The 16,438-nt window shown below is 37.1% G+C and overlaps 1 protein-coding gene across 1 annotated transcript; it reads left to right on the top strand.

Annotated features, from left to right (window-relative positions):
- The first annotated feature begins 1,494 nt into the window (after positions 1-1,494).
- Positions 1,495-15,286, top strand: LOC118803219 (interferon-induced protein 44-like). Its single transcript, XM_036563749.1, has 8 exons — positions 1,495-1,584; positions 5,593-5,658; positions 5,804-5,837; positions 8,514-8,706; positions 11,852-11,998; positions 12,091-12,262; positions 12,445-12,545; positions 13,847-15,286. The coding sequence occupies exons 2-8, from the start codon at positions 5,601-5,603 to the stop codon at positions 14,024-14,026; spliced, it is 885 nt and encodes a 294-aa protein (XP_036419642.1). The 5' UTR covers positions 1,495-1,584; positions 5,593-5,600; the 3' UTR covers positions 14,027-15,286.
- Positions 15,287-16,438: the final 1,152 nt, after the last annotated feature.

Here is a 16,438-nt window from a genome sequence, read left to right as displayed (position 1 = left end):
ATAAGCATGGGTAGCCATGAAAAATACAGCATCTAAAAGGCAGCATGTGTTGCACCAAAATGTGTATATTCCTTGTATGAAAATTGGCAATCCTGGTGAACAAGAGCAAAACAGGCTGTAAAATAACTTTATTACAATTTTTTTATTGCTTAAGTTTTTGATCTTTCAAACAAACAAAAAAAAAATATATATATATATATATATATAAACTAACTGTGATGTCCTTGATAGATCAGATGCAAACAGAGTTGGCTTTTGGTTAAAGGGACTAACCGGTGATGGAATCAGGGTAACAGGAAAACAGAAACAGGGTAAGGTCAAATGGGTATATATAGGCGAGACATAGAGAAAGTCAAAAGGTGGGGAAAAAGGTCAGAACATGAACAAGGCCTAAAATGTCCCAAGTCCAAAGGGGTCAGGCTGGAGTTGTAAACGAGAGAACAAAGCAAAAGTCACAAACAAGGAAAACCAATGAAAACAAATGGCTCTGTATTGAACAGGAGGCTGAAACAATGCTTAACAAAGAACCTAAGCTAAAAGCCTGCTTGATACTAACTGTAATAGAACACATGACAAGAGATGTAGGTGAAAGAAATCAGTAATCAGGGGAGGCCGAACATAGAGAGGTGGATTGTACAGAGTCCGGAGTCAGGTGACCTCCCAGAGGATTCTAGGAGTTGGAGTTCGCAACGGAGTGAGGATCAGAGGTTTCATTGGAGCCAGGGAGAAGCATGACAGTATACCCCCCGCCCCGAACCACCCACATGACCGGAGGGACTGGAAGAGCGACCCCTGGACAGATGTGGACTCACAGGAAGGAACCTCTCACTCCTTTACTGCAGCTGTCTTCAGTTCCTGCTTGTTCATGTCATGCTTTACCTTCAGTTTTGTCTTCTGTAGGTGAAATGCATGCTTGACTGGAGTGAGGTCAGGAGACCATTTTGGCCATTTTAGAACATTCCACCTATATGCCTTAAAACTTGGGGTGCTTTTTCAGAATGCTTGAAGTCATTGTCCATCTGTACTGTGAAGCGCTGTCCAATGAGTTTTGACACATTTGCATGAATGTGAGCAGATAACATAACCCTATAGAATTGATCCTGCTGCTTTTATCAGCAGTCACAACATATATAAACGGAACCAGGTCCATTGGCAGCCATACAAGCCCACACCATAACACTACCTCCACTATGCTTTACAGATGAGGTTGTTTGCTTTGGATAATGAGCAGTTCCTTCTCTTCTCCATAATCTTCCCATCATTGTGGTCTAATTTGTCCATCAGACATTGCTCCAGAACTGTATGGACTGTTTTGGATTTTTCTGGCAAACTCATTGGTATGCTGCAAACTTTGAAGCATACCAATGGTTTATATCTTTATCTACCTTATTCTTGAAAGGCTTTTTCTTCACCAGGAAACAAATTCTTCTGTCATCCATCACAGTTGTTTTACCCCACCCTACAGTTACTTTCACTTTGTACAGCATATAAGCTGCTCACCAGAGATGAACTGCAGCAGAGCTGTGGCATCTACATCATCATTACTTAGGCTTCTGGAAACAGCTAATACCCCTGTCTACTGAGGTAAGGAAATTTCAGAGCGCTTATGGAATAGAAACTTACTGGAAGGAGAAAAAAGAGACAGCAGCAGAAGGAGATGTTTTGGTAGTTTCTAACTTACAAAAACAAAAATAATCTTCTGAACAAAAGGAAGAAATGCTTTCAGACAGAAAAGAATCCTTTTCATAATGACTTGTCGTTTGGCTGCTAAAAGGTAAGCCCCAAACTGCAGTGTCGGAATAGAAAGTAGGTCTATTTAAAAATGGAATTTTAATTCCCTGCAACATTAAACGATTTCATATGATGGTACATGTTGCTAATATAAAATTTTATTTCATTGATAAATTTGTTTTTTATTTTGCCGTTATTAACTAGGCCTTTTTCCCATATGCAAATATGCAATCTCAAACCTGAATCATCAAGTAGTCAGTTTGGAACTGTTAATGTCTTGATCAGATTTTGTTTGTCTATGAACTGCTCTTTTTTTTTACACTTTTTGTTAAAGTAAAGACAAATAAGCAATTAGATTGCCGCCATCTCTTTCATTGATCTTTAAGCTATACAGTATTTGTTGTCCTTTACATTGTGTGTAAATTTCATGATGAATGGACAAAAAGAAATGACCTAAAATGACTTGGAAAAATGTCTGGTTCCGTCGACTTACATTGAAAATAAAGTAGGTTTTTTCCTTCTCCTGTAAAGTTTTGGAGATACAATATGCTTATAAAGCTATGTGTGTGTGTGTATATATATATATATATATATATATATATATATATATATATATATATATATATACACACACATATATACACACAATATATATATATATATATATATATATATATATATATATATATACACTTACTTTGCTATATATTGCTAGATATAACACTTTAGCTGCTCATCAGTCTGGAGCACCTACAGTCATACTATGAAACCATTCTGTTGTAACAGCAAAATGTAACTCGGCATTTGTATGTTTCTCCAAAATGTCTATTAACCTCTCAGCATTAATGATAACTTCACAGATGTGGAAGCTAACCATACCATTGGCACTAACACACCCCTATACCATGACAGTTGCTGGTTTTGAACTTTGTGTTGGTAACAATGAGGAGGTGGACTTGTCAGGTCACAGCACATGTTTACACTTTGCATCAGTCCATCTCAGATGAGTTTTGTCCCAGAGAAGTCATTTTTATAAGTATGGGACATGTGTTCTTTCGATAGCTATTTATTTATGTGGCTGGAATTCAACAAGGGGGACAACTGAGGTGATTAACCAGAAGGTCTTTGCACTACACTGCAAGTACTGAAGATCCTTGCTGTCCAGGCTGCCAGAGATGAAGATCTAGTTGATACTGCCATCATTTTCGAGGCCAATAAGGTGTTGACAAAATGTGATGACACAAGCAAAGGCTTGCACACTACTGATGGAACTGATGTATATCTTAAACCTCAATTTAAATGTCACATGTGCACTTCCGTTACATTAAAAAAGCTGTTTTGTGTGACTTTGTCACAAGAAGAGATGCAGCTCTACAAGATGGTAAGAGTCATCCCTCTGGATTCAAATCCACTGAAATGGTAGAAAAAAAGGAGCATCTGTACCCACATTTGTCCAAACTCTCCAAATGTTATCTTGCTGTACAAGTGTGTGGCAACTGTTCAAAGAATATGAAAAATATGGCAGTTCTCAAGTCTCTTAAACGCACCATGCTATCAAAGTCAATTTCAATATTATAATCAGGCTGTTTGATCATTATACTTTTGTTAACTATGCCAGTATCCTTCCATTACAAGGTTGTCTTGCTATCAAGTACATGAATGGAACTTGCTGTTTGATGTAAAGAGTGCACACTGCAGTTATTACACACTTCTAGCATAGCTCAACTAGTTTGCATTGAAGTCCCTGTAGTTACTGAATAATAAGTCTCAGTATGTAATAAGACAGAAATTTAAGGAGTTAAAGAAGAGCAACAAATGGCAGAAGCTACCAGGATTGGTGTTTTTTTACATGTGAGATAACTTAAATAATAATAATAATAATAATAATAATAATAATAATAAATTGATTGAAAATAAATAAATAAATTGAAAAAAAAATCCAAAAAATAAATAAATTGAAAGTGAAATAATATCATGGATTTAGAGAATTGTGATACCTCTATTGAATTTATTAGTAACTTTACTGCCAATTCCCAATTACTAACAAACTTCCATGCCAGTGTCATACACTGCAATTGCTAAGGACATTTAAAGAGAAATATTGCTAGGAAAAGTATAATTATTATTAACGCTCTTGATGCATTGCATTGGACTCACATACAGACTATATAAATTTAAATGTCATTTAATAAAAGAGGAGAGCTGTCAATGTAACCTGTTTCTATCCGGTTCTTTGCATCTGAAGGAAGTGTTGGCCGGCAGGATGGTATGGGGAATTGGTAGGAAATTAGCAAAATAAGCCATTCTGGCCCAATGCTGGAACTGGAAATGAGCCAAACTGAGCCGAGTCAGGCACTTGTGGGGTACTTAAGGCTGAAACTCGGGCTGAGCCTAGCCATCCCAATTTAGTTGTGGCTTGCTAGACTAGGGCCAAGTCAGTCTGGCCGCACTTCAGCTGTATCTCTGAGCTGAATATTTGTCAGACTCAGCACAGAGATATGGCAGAAGTATATATATGGCTGAAGGTCCGCTTACCAACATTAGGCCAAGTGTTTCTTTTCAGGCATGTGCAATTCAGGCTGCATGTGGGCCGATACAATTTTGTTAGCTGGGATCTTAGCACTAAGATTATTCTTAAGTGGTAAAGCAAGAATCACACTGAGCAATCTCTCTAACAACTGATCTTAACACTAAGATGATTTGGGGAAACTGGGGCCAAGAACAAACACAGTGTAGACCCAACAGGGCATCACATTTTAATAATGCTAAACTTGTTTGTTATCAAAACAAAAAAGAGATAATTTTGCAGTGCTGCTCAAAGAGTATATAGTGGGGATGTACATATATGGGGACCATATGTACAACCCCAATTCAGAATAAGTTGGGGTGGAAAATGCAAATAAAAAAAGAGTTTCAGTGCATAAAGAGCAAGGGCACAAGCCTAAGCTGAATAACTCCTCTCTGATCCCTCAGACGGCACTGCATCAAGAACCATCATTCATCTATAAACGATATAACCACATGGCCTCAGGATTACTGTGGCAAACTTTTGTCAAGCACTACAATACGCAGTTATATCCACAAATGCCATTTAAAAGTGTACTGTGCCAAATAGAAGCCTTATGTTAACCATGCCCTGAAGCATCATTGAATTCTCTGGGATGGGAGGTATCTGGGATGGACAATTACACAGTGGAAACATGTATTTTGGTCAGGTGAATCAGTATTTCAAGGTTTTTTTTTTTTTGTTTTTTTTTTGAAGAAATGGATGCAGTGTGCTCCGGACCAAAGACAAAAAAGACCATCCAGACTGCTACCAGCAATACGTCCAAAAGCCAGGGTCTGTCATGGTGTGGGGTTGTGTCAGTGCCCTTGGCAAAAGTAACTGACACTTCTGTGACCGCACCTTTAATGCTGAAAAGTACTTTGAGGGATGCCCATACATATTTCAGCAAGACAATGCAAAACCACATTCTGCACACATTACAAAGACATTGCTGCAGAGGCAGAGGGTGCAGGTGCTGAACTGACCTGCCTGCAGTCTTGACCTGTCCCCAAAAGAGAATGTGTGTTGCATTTTAAAATGCAAAATGTGACAGCGAGAAGATGGCGTACTGTTGCACACCTTAAAACTTTGATAGCCACATTTAGAAGTACAAGTAGAAAAACTGTCACTACCTTAACAGATGGTGGCTTTCAGATACCTTGACAAAATAGAGTGTTGGTCAAGAGGTCAGTATCAGCTTCTGAACTGAAAATGAGCAGGACGCCAACTAACTCTGCTTTCTCTGTCCCTACTCAGTCTTCTACTCACAAACAGTATGGAACCAGGTTTGCTAATCATTCACATCTGTTTTACAGAGACAAAGATGGGAGGAAGACACTCGGAACCAAGTCCACCTCCTCCTGCTCCTGCTCCTTCACTAGGTAAGTCCCACCTGTTCATACACAGATTGTCTTTGGAAAGAAAAAAAAAAAACATTGCTTCAGGCATTTATCATGCAGGGTCTGATGTCTAACCTACAATTCCAAATTCTTCTGCTAACACTGTTGTATTAATTTTATTACTCAGAACTAAATGCTCCCTGGAGGCCAGTAAACTGGAGGTAAGAACATATTAGCCCTAGTAGATGAAATGATGTCTGAGATAAAATTATTGGTATGTCTCAAAACCTAGTGAGCTCTCTACAGAGACAGCATTTTACATCATAATATGCGCACTCCCCAGAAGGCTGTCTCAATTCTTCAATACCTCAAATATACTGCCTACTGAGGTATCTTCTTTTGGCTGAATATCGAGAGAGCATTGGATGTTTCCTCAGCCGCTAAGGCAATCCCACGATGCAATCTGGTGCAACTTTTGTTTGAAGACGGCGGGCAGAGGCAGTGCGGCAAGCAGCCCAACAAGTGGTGAAATCATCTTCAAATGTAAGTTATTCTGATTTTCTGTGGTATTTTATTTGTTTTCTTGGTGCTTCTCTGTAACTTGCTAGATGGCTAGCTAGCTATTTAGTTCTCTGTGTTAGCATACACAAGTTGTTTCCACTCTTTCAGGGACCAGATCAGCGCCTCATGCAGTCATGTAGGCTCGTATAGAGAGAGAAGCTCTTCACCAGGTAGAAAAACTATGCTTTGTCAGCTAGGACGTAAGTAAGTTAGGGGGTTGGTTCACCAGTTAGATCATGGGTGTCCAATCTTATCCACAAAGGGTGGATGTAGCTGCAGGTTTTCATTGGAAATAAGCAGGAACTCATCTGATTGCCCTTAATCAGGATAAACAATTAATCATAAAAACCTTCAGAAACCTCTGCGGATACAATTGGACACTAATGAGTTAGTCATGCATACTCATTTATAGTATAAAATGTAACATTAGCTAATCATAACTTACAAGTAAGTAGAAGTAATTTGCTTGTGTGGTTAAGCACTTCCCTAATCTGGTTAGAATTTTAGTTGAATAATGTTGGATCTTTTCGTCTCTTTACCTGTTCTCTAAGAACGTTAAAAGCCCTAATTTGATTTTGTTTGTTGATAGGACTATCCTTTGGAATTGGGGCTACAGGAAAAGATGGCACGACCTAAAAAAGAAATACAAGCTTCCAATACAGAGCTTAGGATTAATATTAGATTAGACTGTAATTGAAAGATTTTTGTAATTGATAAGAATTTATCTATTTTAAACCTTAGAGTGCATTTCAAACATAATTTAAATATTAAAAAAATGCTTGAGTATAATTCAGCTAGGCAAAAGAAAGCAAACTGAGGTTAGATTACAGGTTTGCATTTATTTTTAGGAAGTCCAGGAGTGGGACTGACAACCATCACCAAGGATCATGCTGCCTGCTGGTAGAGAGTACTGTGTGAAGGACCCTTGCATCCAGGAAAGCCTATGAAAACATCCAAAAACTTTGCCTGATGATCACATACAACCTGCAGCGACACCGATGGATAGAGCTTCCTGTTTCTGTAACATTGTGCATCAGGTTGTCCTAGAGCTTTAATTCAAACACTGCAGCCATCTATAGCGCCAACTACACATCAGAAAGCTGCATGATTCCCCAGCCTCACAACACATTTCATTGGACACCTTGTGAATGCACAGTGGAACAGCGCATTTAAAATGCAGTAACACAGTAACATCCAGCCCCTTCATTAAGTACACCTCCTTGTATCTACTCTCATTGTCTGGTTTTGCAAATATAGACTGTAGTCCATCTGTTTCTTTGCATACTTTGTTACCCTGTTCTTCAATGGTCAGAACCCCCACAGAGCAGATATTATTTGGATGGTGGATCATTCTCAGCACTGCAGTAACACTGACATTGTGGTTGTGTGTTAGCACTGGGGTCCTGTGGGGGTCCCGACCATTGAAGAACAGGGTAACAAAGTATGCAGAGAAACAGATGGACTACAGTCTGTAATTGTAGAACTACAAAGTGCACCTATATGGTCAGTGGAGCTGATAAAGTGGACAGTGAATGTAGATATAAGGAGGTGGTTTTAATGAAGGGGCTGGTCCATGTGTATGAATATGCAAATTTACTGTAAATGAACTGATTACTAAAATAATTACTGTAATATTGTGTATAACTATAAATAGTTTGATTGCTGTTGAATGACTGTATTTAACTGTAAATGTATTAAGTTGTATAGTTCTGTTTGGTTAATGCAGGTTATCAATAGTTGTGTGTATGTAGATTTTAATTTGATGTATGTATTAATGTGTATGTCCTTTTTTAAAATATTAAAAACAAATAAAACTCGGTGAATAATTAACCTTGTGTGATGTGGAGAAAGGGTTTACTGTTGTTTTTCCCCTCATAGTGCTTAGAGAAAAGTTTATAAATTGTAAATGTTCAATTGATCAGGAGCAGCAAGTAGCACTCAAATTTTTCGAATTTCAGTATCTGCCAATTCTGCTGTTTCACTCAGAGCAAATACAATTAAAATTGCTATAAAAACCCCAAGAGCAGGATCCATGGTGGTAAAATGCTGAGGCGATTCTGTTGGCTGAGGTAAGTAAACGCTGGCCTCGTGCAGTGGGTGGGAACAAGCGGCGATGTCATCGCTGTCGAACTAGAGCGTCTCATTTGTTTGTCTTATAAGGTCAGATGACGGTTAGAACGCGGCCTACTTAGAAAGCTGCCTATGTAGACAGTGGCTACTAAGAGAGCTTACTAGGATTTGGGACACATCTTATGTTTAGTAATTAATTTGAGAGAGAACACTGACTTTTCTTTGTGTGTGTACTCTGTCTGACTCGAATCCTCTGTCTTTTTCAGTGAAAAAGAGGAGATACTGAAAGAACTGAAAGTTTTACACCCAAATGTGGAGCCCCTTAGGATTCTGATGTTTGGACCAGTTGGGGCAGGGAAGTCGTGCTTCATAAACTCTGTCCAGAGGGCCCTCTTAGGCCGTAATGTCATTTGTGCTCTGGAAAACACAACAGGAACTGGAGAAAGCTTCACTACTTCAGTAAGTAATTAGTGATCTCATTGTGTCTTACAGTTTTTTACAGCATTTTTCAGTGCCAAGTTTACTTTTTCAAAACTCTTCAGACCCCCCATGCAGCTCAGAGCAACAGTTCATTTCATGCACAAAATTCTCTACAGCAATAAAATACCATCAAAACATCTTACAACCAGAATACTTTGTCAATCAGTGTATAGTCATCTCAGAAACATTAACAACTGTTGGCACTAAGGTAGATGGTGAAAGTGGAACAGGGCAGTTTCTACTGTTTTTGATGTTTGAATTGGTGTAAAATACTGATCTTGTTTACTTGTTTCAATTAAAGTACTTATTTGGGTTGAATAAAAGCAGTTAAATTGTTACCACATTAGATATTTTTTAGGTTAATTTAATAAACCTATATTTTAACAGTGAAGGAAAAACAACCTCATCACATCAGAAAACACTACAAAACAGAATGGTATATATTTATTACATAGAAATATATGAAGTAATAGGAACTAAAATGAAAAATCAAAGATCAATGCAAAGACAAAAAGTCACAGAGACTCTAAATGCTTCCTTTGCCTGGTCTACATTATTTGGTCACATGTTCTTATGTACATCACACCTAATATTCTCTATTGTTTATACACATACAAATGAGCACTTGCTTATTATATGCTGGACCTATAATACACTGTCCATTATGAGCAAAATAACTCTGGAAGTGACCCCTCTTTATAGATGCTCACCTGGGCTACACTTTAGCTCAGATGGGAATCAGTTGTGATTGGCCTATATACACACAATCAGCAGTTTGTGTCTATAACATAATAATTATTTGGGATTTAATTGTTCTCCAATATAAAATTTGTGATTTAGCAAATTGATATGCAGTTTATTTTCATGTAAGATTCTGGGGAATAGTCTAACTGTCGTAGTTTCCCCTTTCTTCCTGTGTCCGTTTCTTGCTCTGTGTTGTAGCCATGTGCTTTTTAGCCATGCGCTTGTGTTTTGTTTTGGTTCTTGTGCTCCGCCCTTTCCCGCCTTCCCTATTAGTATCCTCACCTGTCTGTAGTCTCTGTCTCCTCCCTCTCCCAGGTGCTCCCCATTTGTTCTAGCCTTTATCAAGCCCTTTGTTTCAGTCAGTGTTTGTCTTGTCTACTCGTCACTTTGTTAGGTGTCATGTTTGGTTTGTATACTGCTAAGTATTTCTTTGTTAAGCTTAGTAGTTTATTATTTTGTGTTCAATGTTTCTACTAGTCTGTTTTGTTTATTAAAGTGTGCTCGCAAGTACATTCAGCCTCCTTGCTCACTACACACATGACACTAGTGTTTGCAAGCATTTGAAATTGAGCTCTAGAAATACTCAGTTCTGTTAAAGGCTGAGATGAGTGAGAAGACAATTAAAGAATGTTGGAAGTTATGATCACTGGATGCTGACTGTATTGAAACAAGGAAACCCTATTCATGGTTTGGTCCCCAATAGAGTGTTTTCTGCTAACTGTATGAAGAGTTTTATAAACTCAGTACTGAAAATACTTTTTAGCATTTGTTTAAAAATTGAAAAACAGTCCTCAGAGCTTCACCTGGTAATTTTATGAATTAAATGAATCTAATTTGTGAAATTCATTGACCTTTTAATCTAACAATGATGTTTTAACTGTGCCAATTTTGGATAGTTGTAATAATTTTTAATAAAACATAGCCATATAATTCACTAAATCTATTTTCAGAAATTTAGAGCAGATTTACTAAGAGAGACACTCTTAGACAACCATAGACATTATTATGAACTGTCTATTGACACTTTGTGCTGGTGGAGCTGACTGGTTTATCGGGTTATCTACTAAGAACTTTCCTGCAAAAGAACACAGGTGCAAGTTCGTCATTAACATATGCTTTTTGTCTATAAGCCTGTTTCCACCAGACAAGATAAAAGTTTATCTTCTTTGTTTTAAAGTTCAAACCTTAACTCAGGCTCATTATGTTAAAATTATCACTTATTTTCTAGTATTTGGACTTTGGACTGAGAATAATGACTAATCAAAAAAACTTCAACATCATGAAAAATTATTTTGAGAAAATAACACATTAATTCATCAGAAATTCCTCAGAAATACTGTTGTTCGTATCACTTTAGTTCTCTATGGAAAGATATGTCGCATCATTATTTCTAATAATTGCCAAGACTGCAATGTTCACATTCAACACTGTGTCCAGAATTGTTGGAGAACAAACACACAACAATGCTGGAGTCTAACCTGAACAAAGGATTTAAATTTTTTGTGGAAGAATTTCTATGATGACATCAGCTAATGTCTACAGAGTGGATAGAGATGGATGGGCAAAAATAACTATAACTAAAAATCTTGCTTAGGCATGTTAGCAAATAAACACACACACATTCCAGGAGTGGTGTGTGCCTCATAGTCATGATCCCTAGCACGACTGTAGATGTTTTCCACAACCACCAGCTCCAGCAATGAACATCTACTCCCTGCCAAGCACTCAACTATCGACAGCTTTTGACGGGGAACCTGAAAACCAATTTTAAAGTGTTACGATGTCAACACAGGTCACATGTTCGCAGATAAAAGACAAGCTTGAAGTTTAATTGAGGTTTTGGTAGTGGTACATAGGGCGTAGTCAGAATAGGCTAGGGACAGAACCAGTGAGCAAGTGAACCAAAACAAACAGGACATCAAGAGAGTAACCAAAAACCAGTCCAAGTTCAAAAACCAAAGACTCTGATCATTTTCAGCAAACAAACCAAAAAGGGCAAAGATAAAAAGAGCAGGTCAGAAACATAGAAAACAGATCATACACAGAAGAGCTTACACAAACAAAGAACGCTTTGTTTGCTACAATTCTCTTTTACTTTCTGTTTAGAAATACATTCATTTTCAGCTGGAGGGATAAGCTGAACTTGGGTGCTGTTCTGAGTGCATTTGGAGACAGTGTGATAATGTAAAATCCCTGTGAGTGCTCTCAGGTCTTTTGGGAATTGTATAATTTTGAGAGTAACCTCTAGGGTTGCATGTAGTGCATCAAAGAATGGCTGAGACATTTCTTCCATGTGCCCACATAGGAATAACAAATAGCAAATGTCCTTGTACTACAAGTACAATAAGTTTGAATACAGTTTGTTTGAATTTGTTTCTAGATCAAAACGCACAAGATGAAGAAGAGTGGAGGTGGACATTATCCTTTTGTTTTCAGTGACATCATGGGACTTGAAATAGATGGAGAAGGGATACAAACTGAAGACATCAACAAAGTTTTAGAGGGACGTGTTCTAGATGGCTACAAAGTAAGTTCACACTCCTGCTCAGTTTATACAAAATGACAACACGCTGAGGAGATATCTGGAAACATCTTGAAATATTTGTTTTTCTGTTTCAGTTTAATCCTCGGGGACCTATAAGTGAGAATGACCCAAAGTACAATCACTACCCAAAGCCAAGTGATAAAATCCACTGTCTTGTGAGCATTCTTCCTGCTGATGCCATCTCAAGAATGGATTACAGTGTGATTGCAAAAATGAAGGCAGTTCGAAAAAGAGCTTCTGAATTGAGTGAGTTGCTTATTTAACATCTTTAATCCTTGAGGTTGATGTGGGATTTGCATGTGAAATTAAAAAGTCATTTTTTTTTATGTGTGAAGAGATTTTAACATTGAGAATGATCTTTAGCTTTCCTTAAAATTCTATATATGTATTACTAAACTTAATTTATCTTCTATATCTTGATTTTGTAGGCATACCACAAGTCATTGTGTTGACGAAAGTGGATAACGCATGTCAGGTGGTCAACAGAGACTTGAGAAAAGTTTACCACAGCAGAAAAATCAAAGAGAAGGTAACCTATATTCAGACACTTTTGTTGGTGCTACTTAATATATTTCTAGTGCACATATCCATTTCAAACATAACACACATAGAGGGGCAGATTTAACAAAACAGGCATTAAATACTCTCAACCAATACTTTGTGTCAATGCTAGTTGGTGAATATAGGGGATTATCTACTAAGATCTTCCATACAAATGAATACAGACAGAGCTTGGTAGTTAACCTGTGGCCAGCACAATACAACAATGTATTGGGCTCACATGCTTTTTGGCTGAGAGCCCCTTGAGTTTCATTTAGGAGAGTTTTTTTTTTCTCTGAATCTGGTAGGCTCACTAGTTTGAAATAATGACTTATTTTCTGAGATTTTGATTCAGTCAATAAGTGAAAAAAAAAGTTCACTCTTTGAAGATGTATGTGATTATTTTGACGAAATACACCGGACGAAAAGTTTTTACCAGCTGTTATTTACTATCAGCCTTATTAAATCATTAAATTCATAATAATAATCACCTCCCAGTGTTTTATACTTTGAGAGGAAATCTCCTAAAAATGCATAATGAGGTAAAAGCACTAAAGAGCAGGTCAGCCCTTTTCCTCTTAGTATTTCACAACAGCTGCTTTCTAATACCAAAATAAAGTTTGCAACAGTGAAGAACTGCCCTTAACACTCATCCTCATCTGCAATGAAACACTGACCTTCTTTATCTCTTCTGTATCTCAAGTCTCATTTTGGTCTAATGCTATTTCTCCATAGGAATTTTAGGAGAATTGCCATTAAGTCTTCTAAGCCACCAAAGTGTGACATTTGAGCAATGTAATTTTCCTATGGGAGAGTGAGGTGTTTCCATAACATTGGATCTTACTAACTAAACAGTGTGTTAATGAGGTTTTTAAGCACTGAACAGTCTCTCTGATTGTGACTTTTCCAAAGCTTCTCATAGCTTATTGTTGTAAATTGTCAGTGTAATAAGATGAAAGGGGCAGAGCTGCTCTTTTGTGCCTTTAACTCATTGCATATGCATTTGTAGGAATTTCCTTCTCAATGCATAAAATACTAGGAGGAGCTTATTATAATGAAGTATCTACTCTGATTAATACATGACTAAGGAATACAAAATTGTGGCTACTTATATGTGTACTATGCCATCAGGTTCTGTAATCATAAAGCAGACTGTGAGGTGGTCTGAGTTTGCTTTGAGGCGTCAGAGTTTATTTGACATGTTGTAATGTACAGTACAGACTTGCAATGTACAGTACAGGGCTAATTCATGTGCAGCTTTCCCTTGACACAATTACTTTATTTCTTCAGGTGGAGGACAGCAGTCATAAACTGGGGATCCCACTGAACAACATCTACCCTGTGAAGTCCTATCATGCAGAGATCACCAAAGATACCAATGTTGATGTTATCATTCTCATGGCACTGAGGGATATTGTCAACTTTGCCAGTGACCATGCGGAGGATGTCTATGAATCGAAAAAAGAATAAGACACCTGTAGATTAAAGGGGAATTACACAGATTTTTAAAGATGTCTACATTTCTTTACGATTTATTGCTTTATTTTTATTTTACCATTATCAGTACACATACAAAATCAGAAAATGTGTATGTTCACTGCTCACTTGGATTGCAAATAAATGGCAATATTTGCACAACCCCTAGTTCCTATCAATACCACTGTGAAGAAATTATAGTCTCTAAGTTTCTTCACAATGCACCTTTGTCATAAATAGAGGAACATAAATTAAGCATTTAAATCATCAGTAGAATTCTTAGAGTACTCTAATACTTGATAGAAGTATCTTTTTAGCCTTCTTACTGGGACTCAAACTTCTTAGTTGAGTCAAAAATTCTCCCAGCTACTGTTTCTAGGTCTGCATCTCAGTTATATGAACAAAACTGAATTTGCATTTTTTAATCAGTTTCCCTACTAGCTGACACTTCTATCACACAGTCTCATATGGCATATTTTCCTCTTGGTTTCCGGATATGGAGAGCTATGGTATTGCTGAGATTCAAACTCACAATCTCCTGATGTTGGGATGGATTTTTAATCAGTTGCAGCACTGTGCTGTACTTTAAAGTTAAAATAACATATTTTATCCAGTGTATAAAACATTTGTAGACACAAAATTGAAAAGTTGCTTCATGTGTTCCCGAGTGGAGCAGCGGACTAAGCCATCGCCCCAACAGGGGGTTGTGAGTTTGAGCCCCAGCGATGCCATAGCCATCCATAAGTTTGTACCCAAGAGGAAAAATGTTTAGCAGGATTGTGTGATGGAAAAAGTTCTGGCTAATGGGCAAGGTAGGTTAAAAAGTGTTCATTTTATTTACCTAACTGAGACGCAGAGCTAAAAAAATCAAAAGAGAACTTTCGACTCAACTAAGAAGTTTGAGTTGGGTGAACACTTATGTCCTTGAGCTGAGTCAACTCAAGAAAAGCCATGTAATCAGTTACTACATCATTTTGAATTGAGCTGACCTCTCATTTTTTTTTACAGTGTAGTGGTTGTTTTTGGAAAGTCTGTGGAAAGTAAGAAGATTCATTCAATGGATATTGCTTCAAGATCAGCAAATCTTTGCAATGCCTTAAGGGTAGAGAAGCTTCTTTAACAAGCATGACTTGTCTGCATGCTAAACTTCATATGCTTGATTTGTTTTGTCCTTTTTTGTAAATGTATTCTAGCTCATTGGTGCATTCTAAACGAAACAAAATAAAGCTCACTGATACAAAATATTGAACTGAATTCTCTTGGCTTGAATATACTGTTCCAGGTTTTTTTTACATGTACATATCACATACATAAATAGTTTTTGAAAGAACCATGCACTGAGTATGAGTATGCAATCAAAACCATTTTTCCTATGAAATTGGTCCAAAGGACTTATTTTGGCAACTTTACTTAATTAGATTGAGTTGTAGTTTTCTGTGAAAGTCTGCATTTCATATTGAAGCCTCATGGAAAAGCTCTAATAAAGTGTATATGTGCTTACATCATACCATCTCTGGTTCCCTAACATAAACATTTCTTAAATGTTCTTGTAACTTCATTGTCAAATTCAAATTATTTATAGAAATATTTAATAAAACTCAATACGCTTAGCAGTCAAACCTTTTGTGTAATACTTTTGTGTAATACTCAAGCAGGTGGAGTCTCTTTTTCAATGTTTTCAAACATCCTGTGGACATAAATTATTACTAAAGATTACTGTCTGCAGGTAAATGTACAATTCGTGGCCAGGAGCCTTCTAATAAAAAGAAACTCAAAGAAGTATTGAATTTAACTGATTAGCATATTATTGTTTCATCCTGTAATAGAACATGATCTAATCTATATCTTCCGCTATAATTGCCCTGCCTTATCTTTACTTTCACTTTCAGGCTGTGCGTATAAAGATTCTGAGCACAGACTCACAGAGACCGAACTGCAATGCTCAAAGCATCACTTCTGGGAACTACCCATACTTCTATGTAGAGAACACAGTACTGAGATAATCATAACTTGAAATAAAAGGTCAGAAACTAAACAGAATATGCTGGTGCAGCTTTTTAGAATCAGTAAAAAGCAGTAAACAGCCTCTTAAATGGCCAGAAACTGTGGGTCCAGGCCTCCATTCCATTCCTCACTAATATAACTTGCTAATATCTTAGCCTGTCTGCATGTAATTTCTGAGTAATAAGCCTATGGAAAAAATAAGCCTGGGACACATAAATGTATAGGTACTTTTTGATTATGGAAGTGATAATAAATCTAATAAATCTTAATTTATACAGCACTTTATTTTAGTTACAAATTTTCAAAGTGCTGAATATATGTAAAACACTTGAAAGATAAAAAAGGCAAAAAAAAGGCATTTGGCTAAATAAAATCATAGGACAAATACAAACAAATATGCTA

Source organism: Colossoma macropomum, unplaced genomic scaffold (genome assembly GCF_904425465.1).
Source record: "Colossoma macropomum unplaced genomic scaffold, Colossoma_macropomum, whole genome shotgun sequence".
Lineage (NCBI taxonomy): Eukaryota > Metazoa > Chordata > Actinopteri > Characiformes > Serrasalmidae > Colossoma > Colossoma macropomum.
This window is presented reverse-complemented; position numbering and strand designations above follow the sequence as displayed.

Excerpts from the sequence above, each read along its gene's own strand:
- LOC118803219 (XM_036563749.1), top strand. The coding sequence starts at position 5,601 with ATGGGAGGAAGACACTCGGAACCAAGTCCACCTCCTCCTGCTCCTGCT. Across the intron at positions 5,659-5,803 it reads TGCTCCTGCTCCTTCACTAG|AACTAAATGCTCCCTGGAGG; the intron begins GTAAGTCCCACC and ends TTTATTACTCAG. Across the intron at positions 12,263-12,444 it reads AAAAAGAGCTTCTGAATTGA|GCATACCACAAGTCATTGTG; the intron begins GTGAGTTGCTTA and ends TTGATTTTGTAG.